At 45.5% G+C, this 18,183-nt stretch overlaps 1 protein-coding gene across 1 annotated transcript in view; it reads left to right on the top strand.

The window, feature by feature from the left end:
- CSMD1 (CUB and Sushi multiple domains 1) overlaps window positions 1-18,183 on the top strand; it is a gene marked incomplete at its 5' end in the record, with an annotated part of 688,146 nt that overhangs the window by 490,490 nt on the left and 179,473 nt on the right. The window contains 3 exons of the mRNA XM_047855978.1: window positions 994-1,112; window positions 5,198-5,267; window positions 11,236-11,352. Of these exons, the coding sequence (XP_047711934.1) occupies window positions 994-1,112; window positions 5,198-5,267; window positions 11,236-11,352 (306 nt within the window). The remainder of the gene's footprint in view (window positions 1-993; window positions 1,113-5,197; window positions 5,268-11,235; window positions 11,353-18,183) is intronic.

The following is an 18,183-nucleotide window of genomic DNA, read 5'->3' as shown; positions in this document are numbered from 1 at the left end:
CAGGTAACGACTCTGACCCATTCATTCCTGTTAGTGTCAAGAATAAGAACTGAAGTGTACGTCCAAGGTCACAGGAAGAATTTTAAGCTGGGCTCCTCTCGGTAATGTCCTTCCCCATGTGTCACCCTGGATAACCCCTCAGTCTGTGTAAACTGGGCTGAGAGAAGACACGCCGCATTGATACAAAGGGGTATTTGCAATCACCAAGTCCTTAGCGCCGGCCCATGTCCAATGTATTGTTTATTCTATAAAATGCCATAGCTGCATATTTTGTTATTTGTGCTATGGGGTTTATATGGAGAGGTATCAGTGTTAAATACTTAGAGTTAATTTTTCTGTACTTTAGGCCGACAGCCGGTATTATATGACGCATTAAAGAAATCGTTAGTGCCCTAACTGAAGGCGATTCCATTGAGAAACGTGTCTGATTACAGCCTTAGATCCGTGGATATTAGTCCTGTTGACCCATGAACACACTGCTCAAGAGGATTTTGTTGTTGTCTTTAAATGAGAGCGAGAGAGAACCTAAAGTATTCGAAGATTTGTTCTCATATTATGTTTTTCCGGAAGGGTAGACTTCCCAGATGCACACTTAAAATGTTTCATACAGATTGCCATCTATGCTTGAAAAACACAAAGCAAGCGACCATTGTCATGGATTTGGCATATAATGAGGAACATAATTTTAAAGGACCTTTTAAAATGGGTACGTGTTGGAATTGGAGTGTGTAGGAGAAAACACGGAAGTAGCAGACTTTATTGTCTGAGGACAAGCTTGGTTCGCCATGTGATGTAAATGAAACGTACTGATACTTAAGAATTAGCTAATGACCAATTTAACGTTGCTTGTGGTCTTGGTAGTACCATAAGAGAAAGAGTTAAGGCCTTTCGTTCTTCTCGTCGGGAGGAGAGCAGCCGAAGAACCTATCTGTTACTCGAGCCATAATGCCATTCGTATTACACTCCTCAGCCCTTGTCTTTGCGTCTCCACAGCGGTGGGTCTCGCTGCGTGTCAAGAACCCGTCCTTCCCAGCAACGGCATCAAAACAGGTGATCGGTACATGGTGAACGACGTCCTGTCCTTCCAGTGTGAACCGGGGTATACCTTGCAGGTACTTTCCTTCGGAGATTTGGGAATGGCGAGGGTTAAACTTCTCAGTCCCTGCCCAGCTTCGGGGAGGGCAACCAGCGCCTGGGATCTGTACCCAGAGAAGCTCATCTAGTTTCTCTCACCCTGTTTGGGAATCGCAGTGGTCACATTAAGCCATGCCTGCTGGTCATCTTAATTAGAATGTGGAAGTAGCTCTAAACGATAAAGCCTAGCGTCTCAGTTTTGTGATTATTTTATTTCAGAATGTATGTTCTCCCAAAGAGTATGCAGAGAAAATTCTAAGGGACAGAGTCCTGACACGGTCTCTTTCACCGTGTGACCCCGGCTACCCAGTGACGGGATCTGCTTTTGGGCGGTGTGTCTGTCCTGCTTTGTACCTCGGTCCCACATTCAGTTGGGCAAATGCCCATTCGGTACCTACTCTGTCCCAGGTACTAAGGTCCTCAAGTAATAGGCTGACATCGTTTTCAAGAAATATTGACAACTTTTTATCACTTTTTTATAATTTTATATGAAAGTTTTATAAACATCGATAACCTAATGTGTAGCGACATTAGTTACTTTTTCTGTTAATTTTTTCTAGTCTAACTGCAAATAAGCTTACTCACAAAATAGTTTCTCTCTGTCACTTAACATAATGACATGACTCTCCCTGCCAACAATATTAATAATCTAAGCACGTACGTTACAAAGTCCGGTAGAAATAGTTAAGCCCGACGTTGTGTCTGCTCTTCAGTTATTTGGGGTCACAGAGTACTTTTTGCGGCATGCTTATGACGACATTGAAGCTGATAGTATTTCAAGGGGAAATGTTTAGTTCTGGTCTTTAACTGATTTAATGAGCTTGAGGAAGCATCAGAAAAAAGTTGCAAGGTTCCAGAGTACAAGGCCACCACCGTGTATGATACAAGTTCCAGAGTGTGTTGGAGGGAGATATTTTGCAGGGCCAAGACGGGTCACAACGACAGCTCACAAACACCGAGCGCAGAAGGAGTGCCCCCCAGGTGCCTCACCCGTGTTCCTCCCGGTCACCCACACAGGGTGGGAACAGGAGGCCTTTCACTGACGAGGAGGTGGGAGCTGAGCCGGGGGTAAGAGAAGGGGGTGGAACAGAAGAACTGGTAGGGCATCCCCGGTGGGGCCACGCTTGGGAATCAGCCCAGGTGGTGGGTTTAGAGGACCCACCCTTCTGTGTCTGCAAGATGCCTGAAACACCCCGGCAAGGGAAACGCATCATTGCAGTCACGACGGACAAACACCAGTGTCTAAAGTCACCTGAGTAAGAACAGCTACAGCCTACAGATTTGGTGGGCACTACCATAATTACTTTGACTCCGCCAGGAGATGGGCAGACCCTTCCTTGCAGAGCAGGACAAGAGTTACTGAGGAAGCTTTACTACACCTTCTACAACTGAGCCAAGTTTTTAAACAAGCGTGCTAAGGCTATCTGAACTGATTCTTTAATACAAATCTTTTTTTTTAAAGGTTATTTCTTTATTTTGAGAGACAGCGGCAGCACGAGTGAGGGAGGGGCAGAGAAAGGGAGAGAGAGAGAGAATCGCAAGCAGGCTCTAAGCTGTCAGCACAGAGCCCAGTGTGGAGCTTGAACCCATGAACCGTGAGATCGTGGCCTGAGCCGAGATCAAGAATCAGAAGCAAAACTGACTGAGCCCCCCAGGCACCCCGCTTTAAGACAAATCTTAAACAAGTTACAGTATAAAGAACTCTGAGCCACACCCCAAGGGTTCCATTTAGAGAGACACAGCAGGATATACTGATAGGCCAACCTGATGCCTCTTTCTGCGCACGTTGTAAATGAACGCGGATCCCCACATGTTGGTACTGGCTTTGCTTCTGGATGCTCACCTCCTTCCCACTGTTCATGGTGCCACTTGGAGAATCCTTTTATAAGCGACACCTCTGCGGCTCTCCGAGAGGAAACTGGAAAGGATTATTCGGTAAGGGCCTTTCTTAGAATGCACCAGAGGGTGTGCTGCCTGCAGATAAGGCCTGAGGACACACGTCTGCCGAGCACAGCCTATTTTCCAAACGCAAACCAAGCTGTCTTGTCCTCATCACAGGCAGGCTCCGGCTCTGACCTCACAAGCTGCTCTGGGTCGTTCACGGGAGTAAGGAAGCAGCCTGGATTTTTTGTTTTTAATGGCTAACAGTTGACAAGAATCTTCTAGCAGAGTCACGTATTTGGAAGCACAGCGTGCATACATTGCACATCATTCATGAAAAGCAGCCTTCCTCGGACAGTTTGCGCACAAATGTCTGTGAGCGTGTGTGCCTAGGGAGGTTCCTGGGCGTGGCGCAAAGGTCCGGTCACGTGACACGTTGAGAGGGATCCCGAGTGCTCGTGGGATTTAGGATTTCCATTTTCTGCAGGCTTGTTTCAGAGTTCTTTGAAGAGATGAAAAAGGAAAATGCCCATTCCAAACTAGTATATAATAGAGTCCTATCTTGTTTTGGATCCACTATACACATTTCAGCTGGAATCACTAATGTAGAATGTCGGTGCCGGGGGCTCCTGCCTGAGGGGCTCAGTCGGGGAAGCGTCCCGCTCTTGATTTCCACTCAGGCCACAGTCTCAGTTTCATGAGTTCGAGCCCCACATCCAGCTGTGTGCTGACAGTGTGGAGTCTGCTTGGGATTCTCCCTCTCTCTCTGCCCTTCCTCTGCTCACACTCTGTCTTCCTCAAAATAATACATACATAGATGCATGCATACATACATACCTACATACATAAAGTCTTTGTGCTAGAATCAATAACAGAATATGACCCAGATCAGTAATAAATGCCTCCTTTATTGGTAGCCATCAATAAATACCTTGAAAGGCTTTTGCACTTTATGTCTGTCCATAATTCAGGAAGAAATTTATTAAAGATAATTCAGTGGATCAGAAAATGAGTATACACACAGCATGAACTTTAGCAGGAAATGTGCTGCACAGAATGTCTTCTTTAAGAGTAAATATAGTCTCCTTTGGCTGTAATGACTTTTTAACATATCAGAAAGTATGAGAAAATGAGTTTTATGGCAGATGAATTGAGTATGAAATGTTTCTGAGCTCAGGGAATTGGTTTGTTATTGACAACTGCATTAACGCAAACGCTTGTTTGATGCGTTCGCGACATGGCGGGGATTATTTAACATGAATCAAAGATTTGTTTTCAGCTGCCTCTGTGCCAGTCGTGGGGCAAACGGAGGCTCACAGGATAAGTACGCATGGCAGAGAAGACCACCTAGTCACAGGGAGGAAAACAAAACAAACACGAGTAGTCTGCACACACAGGTGTCCCGTTGACTACCTTCTCTTTTATTGTGAGAGATTTTCGCACAAAACTCTCAGGATTTAACCTGCAGCCGGTTGATTTTTCAAACACAAATAATAGGACAGATATTCTTGAAGGCTGCAAGTTCAAAACTTCATATATTTAAAGGATAAAGAGACCGTGGGTGATGAGGATTCATTTGACTGCAGCCACAATTATGTGATGGTGTGCGAGGCGGTCCGATAACCGAATGAATAGGAAGCCTCCTGTTCGTCTGGTGGAGGAGGGACTGACAGTTCTCTGTGGGACCGTAAGGGGCGTGTGGGTGGAGGGTGAACCGTAGCATGAAAGGTGAGTAGGTAGGTACCTTTTTGTAAGCAGCTTGCATACTGCTGAACTTCCACCTTCAAATCAGTCACCTAGCATTTCCCAATCATTTACAGCCTCCAAGATCAAAAGCCGTAACTTCTGATGATTTAAAACAAAAAAGACAACCAAGGATGTGTTTATTTCCCAAGCCTCCTTGCTAAGCATCGGGAAACAAGTGCATCCCAGACAGAGTGTTGGGTGGGCCAGGGCAAGATTCTGGTCTTTACTGAAGGGAAACACAGTGATTGTGGATTTTTTCCCCCCATCCTGACTCGGAGCGTGGGATTCCTTGATAAACGTTAGTGGAATACATTTCACGATTTCTGACTTGTCCTTCGATCAGAGAAGGAAACCCAGGAAGGACAGAGATTCTCGCGTGTGACCCGCACCTGCCCCGTTTCCAGTGACGTGAAGTCCATTTCCTTGTCTCCCACAGGGCCGCTCCCACATTTCTTGTATGCCGGGAACCGTTCGCCGCTGGAACTACCCGTCTCCCCTGTGCATCGGTAAGGACGCGCCCGCGACACCGCCTAGCGGCGCACCTGCGCTGTCAGCAACGCGGCGGCCAGCCCCTCAAGCTCCTCTTTGGGGCTGCACACGTTGCAACTCCTCTCGAAGCAGTTGTTGCTTAACACGATCACCATAACGCGGTCGAGGCGCGGGGAAAATGGCCCAGGCGTCTTCTCCCACGGGGTGTACTAGTTCGGCTTTTTCATCATCTTCGGACCAGCCTGCACGGAGTAGGTGTGAGATCGCCGGCTCGAGGCACCGGGCTCCAATTACATTTGTATCAGAAGCGCCAGCGGATTAATTATGAGAGGCAATGAGCACAGCAGGTCTGAAAGCCTGAACGTCGTTCCGTGTCAGCCTTGGGGCCTCAGGAAAATCAGGCTTCCAGAAAACAAAGTCAGAAGTCCAAACACATGATGTGAAGTGGGAGGGATGGTATCGTATAGGACAAACAGAGAGGCGCCCCCCCCCCAGCTGCTGCAGACGTGTCCCCTAGGACGGGGTGCAGCCCGCCCCTTTAGGGAAGCACGTGCCAACCCAGCCTTTTAAAGACGAAGGTGTGCCCTGGGGCCCAGTTAGCTGTTGTCGAGAGTCCCAGGGGTTCCCTGGAACGGCAGGTGGTTTCCATTTCCCTCCTCTGTGGGAACACCTTGGAGTGTGAGGCCATGTGCGGTGCTCTTGACTCTGTAAAGTCTACATGGTGTTCCTGCTGCCCAGGCCTCGAGCCCCGCCCACCGCCCACCGCCCACCAGCTGTAGGTCTGACTCAGACACCTTTACTCACAGCTCGGGTGACCACACGGCTTTGTCCGGTGCTGACCTCACCTGTGGACTCCGTGTGCCCGACCTGCACACCTGTTGCCTTCTTCAAACCCTGTACCCCCTTCCCAGGTGAACACTGTGATCGCCACCTTTCTTGAATAACCCGGATGTTAGCTCAGCTTCCTTCTCACTTACCAAATCTGGGGTTCTTTGCCCTCGTGGGCCTGCGACCTCAATGCTCCCCAGTCGTGAGTCTCCCCTCCGAGGCCTCGGCTTTAGGATCTCACAGGCTTTGCGTGCCTCGTAGGCCCCTGCTAAGTGTTTGCCGGCCATCTGCACACGAGCCTGACCTGCAGCCCCTGGTTTCGGGGCACCTCCTAGGACAGCAGGGGAATGAGAGTCCTTGCTCCTGGCCCTTCAGCTCCACCCCCCCCCCCCACCCCGCACACACCCCTGCTCTGCATGCCCCCCGGGATGCCCCCGGGTGCCTGCTAGTTCCCGCCTCCAGGCACAAGCCCTGCCTGAGCCCCGCCTCCTGCATCTGCACCCCCCGCATCAAGGGCCAAGGCAAGGGAAGGTAGGAGTACCTCCCATCGATATTTGAAATGTTGATATTTTGTTCATCACAGGGTTTGTTTCTGGTTGTTGTTGTCGTTGCTGTCGTTTGCATTACTTTTGAAGTTGCACCAACAGATGGCTTGAGGATTCGGGCACCTTCTTAAAGTTTGCACCCCGGGGGACTTGCCTCACTGGCCTTACCCTCCCACCAGCCCTGTCCGGGCTCCCACCCTCCGGTTGGAAAACAGCAGTGACAGAAAGTTGTTTCTACAGTGAGCGTGACTCTGCTTTTCCTTGTGCAGCTGGACTGTCACTTTCTGTAACTCGAATGGCCCTCCCTGCAGTCCCAAGGGCCTTAGAGGCAGAGCCAGGTGTCACTCACCACGGTACAGTTAGCGCACTGGGCTCTCGGTAACCCCGATTCCTGAATGACCCGTAAGTGACTGACGGTCAGACAATCTGGAATGGTATCGCAGTGATCGTGGACGCCTTGTTCTTAGTCCCTCTCTCGTGTCAGCACACGGATGCTGCGTGGGGTGCACTCAGAAGCCCCTTGTCTCCAGAACTGCCTTCAAGCACCTTCCTATTGCGTTTGCCATTTCAGGAGCGAGTGGTCAACTTTCCTGAATGAATGCAGATGATTTTTAAGTTCATTTACTTATTTTGAGAGAGAGAGAGAGTGAGCCGCAGGGGGAGGGGTAATGCAGAATGAGAAAGAGAGAGGGGTGGGTGGTGGGGGGAGAATCCCGAGCAGACTCCACACTGCCAGCCCAGAGGCCGACTCGGGCCCAGACCCAGGAACCATGAGATCACGACCTGAGCTGAAACCAAGAGTCTGACACTCAACCAGCTGGGAGCCACCCAGGCATCCCAGAATGCAGGTGATTTTAAAGGGCACAAACATCCTTAAAAGTGTCCTCTGAGCTGGTCACACATTGTTCACGATCCATTCGCCGAGGACTGTGGTCGCTTAGTGCGTTTTTCCGGCACCCATGGGTAAAGCAAGAGAGTTATGCTCTGTTACGTGTTCCTCTGCAAGCCTAGTTTTCCGACCTCTCACGCAAATCCTAGGTATTAAATGCTTTTTAGTAATATACAACTTAATCACCTAGAACGGGACACAGATGGAACTGTGCACAGAGGAAGATAAAATGGAACCAAACCTTTACAACAGAACCGCGGCCTTTATGATGGTCTCGTGCGGGAACCAGTGGCTGTCCTGTTACGTTCATCGAAGCATGTTCGCTTAAAAGTGAAAAAGTTCCCTGGTGACCAATACCTTTTTACCTGAGAGTGATTTCTTGGTAAAAATAAATGTCTAGATTAGCACGTCACCTAAAACGTTGACACTTTCTGTAGAGATTTGACATCCCAGGCGCGACCTGGAAGGGACAAACAGTAACAGGGGTACCACCTTCGGGGGACCGCCTCCTCCCTCCCTGCCTCCTACCTTCAGAACATCCATCTTCCTATTTATTTGTAAATGAAGAACCTTCCCTTAAACCTGGGGACTGAAACATTTTTAACTTTGAAATGAAATCAGCTCACAACGGGGATTCAACCAAATGACATGCCATGGCACCCAGTGTTACGTGAGGGCATGTTTTATTCAAATAGTTAACCTATATTCGTCAAGTATAATTGATTTTTATCTTCGACTTAGCATTAGCACGTCTCCTGTATTAGCAAATGTCGAAGATACATCAGCTTCCATAACACCTGCTGGCTCCTAACTGTTTACAAGCTCTAAAGAAAGGTTTTTCGTTGGAAGACTCACAAACAAGCCACAGTAAGTCTCAAAGTCTGATCTGAGAGAGCGGAAGGTTGTTTTTTGTTTTTTGCTTTTTTCTTTTCTTTTTTTTTTTTAGCTAATGGCTTCTGATTAATCCAAACTGGGGGATTTTAAGACTAGAAATCCATAGAGAGATAATATTTTATTTATTAGCTCTTGGAAATTTCAAGTACTAATGAAGACAATTTATATCAAAACACTTCTCTACAGGTTACTGAGTGTCAAGCACCACTCTCAGAGCTCAACCAATATTAACCACTTTGAACATGACAGCAAGCCCCAGACTGGCCACGCCGTTTGCCAGGGCCCTGCCTCTGAGCTGGTATTCTCTACACCGTGGGGTCTCTCCGGCAGGGCACGGCCTGTGCCCTGGATTAAAGTTCCACATATGGTTACCAAAAAGTCAGGAATCTTCACAGAAGAAAACAAATAAACCCAGTAAGATGTCAGGCCCCCAGCTACTTTATTCCGATAAACACCTTGACCTTTGGAGATACCATATTTGCCAGTAACTCCCTGCATAGGCTGCTTAACTATAAGAGAGGGTCAGGTGTGGAGGCGGTGTCTCCGGCAGGAGGCAGGAAGTCAGTCTACCAATGGTAGTGGACCAGGAAGCCCTGGGAAGAAGGCGGAGGCTTCAGCAATTGTAACAGTGGGCAAGTATAAAGTAAGACAAGTCCATTGGTGGAGTTTGAAAACATCACAAAGGAAAGAAGATTGACGCTCATCTTTTGGGAGCTCTGTTAGCATGCCTAGTCAATGATTTTCATATTTTTAGGTAAACTAAGTGAGGATTACATGTAATGGTAACTAAATACTCAAGGAATCAGGTTGCCACTGTATGTTTGAAAGGAGATCTACCCAATATCCAGGCCCTTGTCTCTGTCTTCACAACCCTGATCGTTGGCCCATGATAAACAAAGTTTGTTTGGTGAACTGTTGATGATGACTATTGATGATGACGTCCACCATCCAAGTGCTGGGTCAGCTATTCGTGTGAGACTATCCCAGTCCTCAATCGAAGACGTACATGGAGGGGCGCCTGGGTGCCTCAGTCAGGGCAGGATCTCTCGGTCCATGAGCTCGAGCCCCGCCTCGGGCTCTGTGCTGACAGCTCAGAGCCTGCTACGGATTCTCTCTCTCCCTCTCTTCCTGCCCCTCTCCCACTCACAGTCTGTCTCTCTCTCTCTCTCTCTCAAAATAAATAAATAAACAAATAAATAAATAAATATTAAAGAATTTTTAAAAAAGACATACATAGATATTTATATTTTCTAATTCCCAATCTTCTTTTTGTAAAAACTGTGTTCAAAATCAAAAGGGTCTATTTAAAAATGTCACCTTTACTTCACATTTGTCTCAGTGTTACTGTCATTGATACAGCATTTCCATGTCTGTTTTCCCTGTGGTTGGACATACATACTTACTCTCATTGCAAGATGAGAGCCCCAGGGAAGGGAGATCACTGCTCAGCATATTTAGGGATGCCATTCAGATCCACCAACATGCCTTCACCAGAACTGATAGACTCGTGGGTCAAATGCATCCCAGCAGCTAGATTTTCACATACTTGCTTCTCCCACAAAGAGGTCACCTTGACAGGTTCTGCTCTAAACAACAACAAAGTTCACATTCAGGGTTTTGCTGGAATTATTCATTCGTCCCAAAAAACTGCATTACTTAATTTTTTTCAAAACCTATTTCATTAATAACTTATACACTGTTGAAATCCAGATCACGATTCCCTAGCTTGGGCGATCACCATACTTACTGGACTGGATTTTTTAAGACTTTAGATTTTTCCTCCTATGAACTGTATCCTCGACACATAAAATTTTTCTATGTTGGTGATTAAAAAAGCAAAAAAAAATATTCCACACAGGTCCTGAGAGCTCTCTGAAAGAAGGCCTTCCACAAACTATTTTGCCTAATGAGAACACTGTTAGAATAGCAATAAAGCTTTTTAATGTGACTTCCTGGAAGAAGTGACAGCGTTTGCATTATGACTTCCAGATATAAGAAGTTGCCATTTTAATAGGTCACAAATGGTCAGGGATTCGAATTTCATCTGCTTACACACATATTATTTGACAAGTGTGTTATAAAATCAGTTGTTTCTTTATAGCCAAACCTCGGCTACAGTGGCATAAAATGTGAGTGACAGAAGTCCGGCCAGATGTGGGAGCTTATGTTAACACCCCGTCATGACGATGGATGTAAGGTTTCCTGGGGAGAAAGTGGGTTTAGTGAGCTGCACCCCAAAACAGAAAAGAACCCCAAAGGAAACGTATGCTGGTTAAAACGTCGGTCCTAGAACCAGACAGAGCTGGCATAGTATTCTGGTCGCGTTGCTTAGGCAAACTTTTCATCTCTTCAGGCTTGGTTTCTTTATCTGTAAAATGGGTAATAACATGAACTTTTTAGGGTTGTATGAGAATTAAGTTCTGCAGTGTATTTACTCAGCCTGTTGGGTAGCACATAGGTATCAATGAATAGAGAGTAACTAATGCTACCACTCAATGAATAGCGACCTGTAACCTGGAAGCCATCGGGACTAACATGCAAGAAATTGCACAGCACTTGACATTTAGTCGCCCTTCCTGAGTCTCCACGTACCAGAAGCAGATCCATTTGGAAAAACCGTCTCTGTTCTTAAATAGTTGACGCCCGAGAGGAAGGACCAGACCCGAGGGTAACTGAAGCGCATCGCACTGTGTGTGTGCTGTGATTGAGGGTGAATCCACTTCTGCAGACTTGCTCTTACCTAGCACCATCCCATAGAGCAGCTGGAATTAAATCCCCTTGCTAGAAAGCCACGACCCCCAGCACTAAGTACCCTTGTCCACTTTGCAGCAACCTGCGGAGGGACACTGAGCAGCATGGGGGGAGTGATCTTGAGCCCAGGGTTTCCGGGCGCATACCCCAACAACCTGGATTGCACCTGGAAAATCCAGCTACCTGTTGGCTATGGTAAGTGAAAGTTGTTGTTTTTTTTATTATTATTTAATTCCTGTAATTTCAACTTTGTCATTTCTATCTTGGAAAGAATTCAGCTGAAGAAAAAAAAATGTGCCTTATTCTGTTGACATAACTGTCTTTAATTGAAAGTGGCTTACAGATTTAAATAAAGCTTTGGCAGAATAACTTCAAGAACAGAAAGTTATTAAAAAATCAATTCAGCCATGCAGCTCTTTTCAAGGCAAATTAAATTAGATGGATGATGATATAGTAGGCACACGAGGTATATGTAGCATCCCTAATTCAATTATCCCTCTCTTTATTCATAATACCACCTTTTAGAATCTATTTCTGGAATTTAATAATGGTTGTTGTTTCTTTGGAACAATTTTTAAGGCTTTTTCAGGTTGCGACACATTTTATTACTGTTCCATAAGTTTTTGTAATTATGTATTGCATTGATTTCGGTTTATGAAAATGGCTTTTTATAAGATTTAGTTATGAACTTTCAGGATAGCCACCTTAAATAATTCATGACATTAATTGTTATGTACAGTAAAATCTCATTATGGCCTTTTCCAGAAACGCACGGTCTTTGTGAAATTTTGATTCCCCGCCGTGCCTTTCCTTGTCTGCACCATGATTTCCTTCATGGTTGAGTTCATTAATTTGGGTTTTCCCCACCTGTGATTTTTCTCCAGAGCACACACTGATAGGTGTACCAGGTCAGGTCCTTACTGAATGTCCTCGTGCATAGTGATTGAGGACATCTACGTGAAATATTAGTTGGATGATGAATGAACTTAAGCCCAAGTGGAAGTAGCTGCCCTAGATCATGTTTTTTTATTAGGTTTTCAGAGCTTTGGCTGAAACACCTGTGTGCGGGATGGATGCAGCAGCAGTGATGTAGAACACGGAGCAAGGAAGGGTCCCCCTGCTCAGCGAGAGGAGCCAGGAGGAACCCCGGGCAGGAGGGCCCGGTGGGCATCGGTCAGGCGTGTGAGCACAGTCACGCTGTGGACCGACCCCGAGTGTTCCACCAGGGAGGGAGGGGAGCGTGGAAAGGCGCTCCCCCTGGGGAGAACTCATGGGAGCTTCCTGTCCGCTGAGGTCCCTAAGGGGCCAGCAGAGGTCGAATGGGACAAGGAAGGGGAGAGACCACCAAAGGTTACAGAGGCTGTTTCTTCCAGGTTTTTAGTTTGGCTTTGTTTCTTAGACCATAAACTCTCTGAACATAGGGAAATACATCTGCCAGGTGCTTAACCAGTATTAGCTCAGTTACTCTCAAAAGGCCGGCCTGTTTTCCTAGCATAGGGGTCTGAAGACAGGGTTCGTACAGTCTTTGAGTCAGGCGGTGGAGGTGGGATCAAACATACACGTGACCCAGGCCATTCCAGCAGGGTCCTCAGGCCCTTCGGGGTCACGGGCTCATCAGGCAAATGACCACACCGGTTAAACTCAGAGATTCAGAGAAACGCGGGCCCCCGCAGTCTGAGTCGGGTGTCGCACGGTCTACCAAGATGGGAGGTGTGCCTGTCTCATGGGAAAAACCTACAGAGCCGCAGAGGGTTCGGGTGAGGACTTGTTAAAACAACCCAGGAGGAGTTTAGCACCGGGCTTGGCGGGTCAGAAAAGGCAACAGCAGCCAACGAAGAAGTCGGCTGTTTTTTTTTTTATTATTATTATTCCAAGTATTTCCCACTTTGCTTTCAAATCTCATTAGAAATATATTATTCCAGAAGGGGTATAAATATTGTATTAACTTATTTTCCCAATTTGACCATTCTGTGATTGAAAAAGTTATTGTTTGGCATTTTTCCTTATGTTGTTCGTGCATAAACCAGCATGAAAGATAATAATTCAGGGGGAAAAGTCAGTCAAGTTGTCTGACTTTGTGATCGTGATCTATGAGCCCAAAGAAAATATTTATTTGAAGAAAGACCAAAATGGGAAAAAAGAATTATCAGATGTTATAATTAAAATAAATTAAGTTTTTAAATATTTGGTACTGCGTAATTCTGGGGTTTGAAAGTATCTTGAAGGAAAGGCAAAAAGAAACCTTGTGGCTCAAATCCTAAATACATACAAGATAATATCATTAGCCCTAGGTTTTTAGAATGATGTAATTATGCCTCAGGATGCAGTTGACTCTTGAATAACCTGGAGGTCAGGGACACTGACCCTGCATAGTTGAAAATCCACTATGACCTGATTCCACAAAATTCTTAGTTAATAGTAACGTTACCATTGACTAGAAGTCTATCGATGACATGAGTACGTATGGTGTACGTTATATTTTGTAGTATATACTATATTCTTACCATAAGGTGAGCTAGAGAAAGGAAAATATCATTGAGAAAATCTTAAGGAAGAGAGAACACACTTAGGGTCCTGTACTGTAAAAAAGCTGCACAGAAGTGGACCCGCACAGTTCAAACCATGTTGTTCAAGAATCAACTGTAAATTACAGATTAAATGTAATGCACCGGGTTTGCCGGAGATACATTTTAGAATCTATAAATATCCTTCTAAAAACGAAGTTACAAATTTAGAGGAAAGGCGTCTAAGTGGTGGTAGGTCCCCCGACAGGGATTTTTCCATCCCTGCTAGAAATGCCTTCTGAGGCCTACAAAATGACCGCGCTTTTTGCTGATGTTGAGAAAACTTTACAGCCTAGCTTTCAACTCCATGGGAGAGTTTTGAAACTCTTAAGTAAGTTAATTTTATCTCTTTCTGGTCTTTTATCTCTGCCGGTTCTCCCTTGTAATAACACGGCTCAAAACACCGCCTCTCCTGTGGTCAAAAGCACGCATTTGAGCTCCATGTTTTCAGCCGCGTGCAACATATTTCCATCTGGGGCATCTGAAGGTGTCACGGACTCCATTCAAATTCACATTCATCACTTTCTTCTTTCCCTTTACTCGGCTTATTCCAGAGTGGATTCTTCTGTTTCATTCCCTGTCTGTATCTACAGCATGACCCTTCCCTGCAACTTTTCTTTCCCTCAGTCTTACCTTAGCAGTAATTCCTCCCAGGATCTCCCAAGTCATAGGCAAACATCAGATCACTAGCTTGGAAATTTTGAGATAGCAAGTTTGGGTCTGAAACTCAGGAAAGTGCAATTTTGTGTTAAACACTCTGGAAGTTTCTTATTTAAAAAATTTTTTTTTCAACGTTTATTTATTTTTTGGGACAGAGAGAGACAGAGCATGAACGGGGGAGGGGCAGAGAGAGAGGGAGACACAGAATCGGAAACAGGCTCCAGGCTCTGAGCCATCAGCCCAGAGCCCGACGCGGGGCTCGAACTCACGGACCACGAGATCGTGACCTGGCTGAAGTCGGACGCTTAACCGACTGCGCCACCCAGGCGCCCCAGGAAGTTTCTTATTTAAAAAAACAGATAGGAACATAGCAAAGATGACTATCCTATCCCTTCATGATCATCTCTCCCTTTTTTAAAATGTTGATTTATCTATTTTAGAGGGAGAGAGTGCACTTGTGTAGGAGGGTCAGAGAGAGAGGGAGAGAGAGAATCCCAAGCAGCCTCCATACTGTCAGCAGAACCGGAGCTCAGTCCCACAAACCATGAGATCATGACCCAAGTCGAAGTCAAGAGTCGGATGCTTAACCGACTAAACCACGAGGCGCCCTTCATTTCTCCCCCTTAATCTCCCACAATGTGTCCTATCAACACCAAAATCTTAGGATCATTCTGGAACATCTCCTGTAATTACCACCCAGGACACAGCTACTATTTTCCCAGTGGGACAAGGAGGGAGATTGGGATGACATGTTTCTATGGATGACACAATAGATGTTTTACCTGGAAAACTTCTGCTGTTAAGATGATCTTGGCAACCAAGTTGGAAGATCACAGTAAGAGATATTTCCTCCTTGGAAGGACAACGTGATGGGTAATTTACATCAAGTGCGGTAGACTTACCAGCTCTTCCGAGTGAACATGCACTGGGCGTGTTGCTGTCACTGCTCACGCCTGCTCCTGTCCCAGATCTCCTGCCTCAGGGACTGCCTCTGCGTGTGCATTGGGGGCAGGGGGTGGTGGTCTACTCCTAGCCCTTTCTCTGTCCGAGGTTTGGGAAACCAGTCTAAACAATAGAGGTTGTAGGGTCACTGGGAAGTTCATCAAGAAGAGGGCACCGTGGGAAACTTGCTTGCATAAGACCCAACGATACGGTCAGATTTATTGTGAATGTGTACTTAAACTTGGAACATTAAATGCCAAGGAGAATGATTGCTAAGCCCAGGGGTTCTGAAATTTTGCTGCGCGTGAGAATCCCGGGTGGGAGTCACGTTGTGACAGTGAACTTCCTGCGGCTTGCCCCTTGGTGCCCTGTCTCAGCCCCGCTGGCCACACCAGGAAGAGTACTCAGCAGGGTTTTTATCTAGCACTTTGGGTATTTCGGATGAGGGAGTCACAGGTTTGGGGAAGCATTTCTTCAATTTAGGGAAGACCACTTGTAACTGAAATAAGATGAGAAATGCACAAATGTTTTTTTCATAAGATTCTTATACATTTTATTTTCAGTATAAATTGCTTTACCCAAAAGTGTAGAAATCCAGAGGTTTTGACACCGTGGAGTAGAGATAGAATATTATTTCATATGAAACCGTATGATAAACCAAAACTTTAACATGAATTACAAAAAAAAAAAAAGGAATTGCTACCGTTATTACAGACTTTTCTTTAAAATAAGTTCTATTTCCATACTTTTAAAGTTAGTTCTCTCATTTCTTTAAATGCAATCTCAAATATCTGCGTGTACATTCCTGTGGTCTCGATTTTCAGTTCTGGTGGTGGGTTGCTTGGGGCATTCGTGGCTGTGCTGCCGGTAAACACAGATGAACCCAGTTCCTGCAGCCACAGGGATAGTCCACGGAGGCGGAACGTGGTATCGTTGCCTTTCTTGATGAATTTCGTTCAGGGAGGATTTTACTGGGGTGCTTTGAATCCTTCCCTACCACTGGATTGCCCAGGACCAGCTGAGAGGGATTATCCGATCCATTAGTTAAGCAGCTGCCAGCTTAGTCAAATAATTCTTTGGATTCTGTCATTTCTTTCCAATGCCTGTGGATCAATCGATAGTTTAATTAAACAGGCAAAATGATTAGTTGCTTCGGCAACATGTGAAAACCACCTTTGTCTCAGGTTGCTGTTATTTGTCCCGGTGACAACAGTCTCCTGCATCCAGTCTCAGGGAGAGAACACAGCTCTTCTCTCCAAGTGCTGGAGGGACTTTGCGCGGAGGGGTGGGTGGGCAGTGAGTATGGTGAGTGCTCACGTCTGGGGGCTCCGAGTTGGGTTGACTAGAAAGCTTAGTTCCATCAGTCACTGGGGTTGTGAATGTGCCCAGGTTACCAACAGTGTTCTTGAACCTCATTTCCTTATCTTTAAAATAAACATAATAAAACATCATCTCATGGGGCTGTTCTGATTAATGCAGATGCCCGATATGGAGCAGGGCATTATTTGGCCGTTAGCCGCTTTTAGTTACAAAACCAAATGCCCTAATGATTTTTACCCTGTTTTCTTTCCTTGTCACGGATTTCGGTTGATATTTTGGGTTGCTTTGGCACAAGCCCCATCGACACAGAATTTCTGTCTCTACTTTCTTGAAATTTTCTAAAGGCACAGTCAACAAAAATACAACCGTGATTTTTTTTTCCTTTGTCTCTGCCTTTTCTGTTTAAAAACCACTGCACCAACTTTGCAGGCCACGCTGTCCAAAATGACCATGTCTTTGACCATCTAGAGGCGTATGTAGGCAGGCTATAAAGGATACTTCAGAAGAGTCACTCTTGCCGTGCATTTATTATGCACAGAAGATAGTAAATAGAGCACTTAATATTCACAAGGTCTATCATCCAAAAAAAAAAAAAGTATGAAGGTTTCACTCAGAAGTCAGGGTCACATTACTTTTTAAAGTTTTGTCAAATCCAAAGTCAAACGTTCTTTGTGCAGGTGACTTTTCCTGACACTTAATTTTCAGTGTGAACGATACTCAGAGCACAACAATAAGGTGCTCTGTAAATTCCACCAAATGGACATTCAGATTGATTTTTCTTGTTGTAATAACACATTTTTGTTGGCATTTCATGAGATAATGAAAGGATAGCTAGGCTATGCTTATTCCAATCCCTTCATTTTGGCTCTATGATGTCAAACCGGACACAAGTCACTGAAAATTAGATAGCTAAGTAATTCCTTTTTAAACCAGATTAGAACTGGGCTCTGTTCTGTTCCATCTCCTAATGTGCATTAAGAGGTTTGATATGTGGCTGGATACTTTATCCTGATTAAAATGCTAATTTTTTCATAAGACCATATTTGCCATAATTCTGTTCCATTTCAAGTTTAATTCCAAGTCCGTAAAAGGCCACCTCTACTGTTGCCTTCACTTGGAGATATTGGCCATCTTTAACTTTTGTTCCCCCTTGATCTGCTTGCTGGCTTTCATTTCTTCCTTGACTGTGTCATTCTATGAATTTCAAAACGTATCTCTGGATAAATGCATCTGAAGTCTGCATATGAACATCTGAAACGAGCGTATTTTAAGCCGTTTCCCTGCTGTTTGATTTGATACCCAGATCGCGAGTGCGTTCTGCAAGTGTCTCGTCTTGCCCTACTTTCCCATGTTGTACATACCTTGGGACATAAATAAAATGTCAGCAATTCAGCAGTTGTTTGCGTTCATCTTCATGGTGACCAATGTGTTGGGTGTTCATAAGCCTTTGCAGACCACAGCGGTCAGTGGCCCCGACTTTGGCACGTGTGCACTCAGAAAAAGGCTCCATTAGAACAGTTTCATTATTAGTATCAAAACC

Source organism: Prionailurus viverrinus, chromosome B1 (assembly GCF_022837055.1).
Source record: "Prionailurus viverrinus isolate Anna chromosome B1, UM_Priviv_1.0, whole genome shotgun sequence".
In the NCBI taxonomy this organism is placed as follows: domain Eukaryota; kingdom Metazoa; phylum Chordata; class Mammalia; order Carnivora; family Felidae; genus Prionailurus; species Prionailurus viverrinus.
This window is presented reverse-complemented; position numbering and strand designations above follow the sequence as displayed.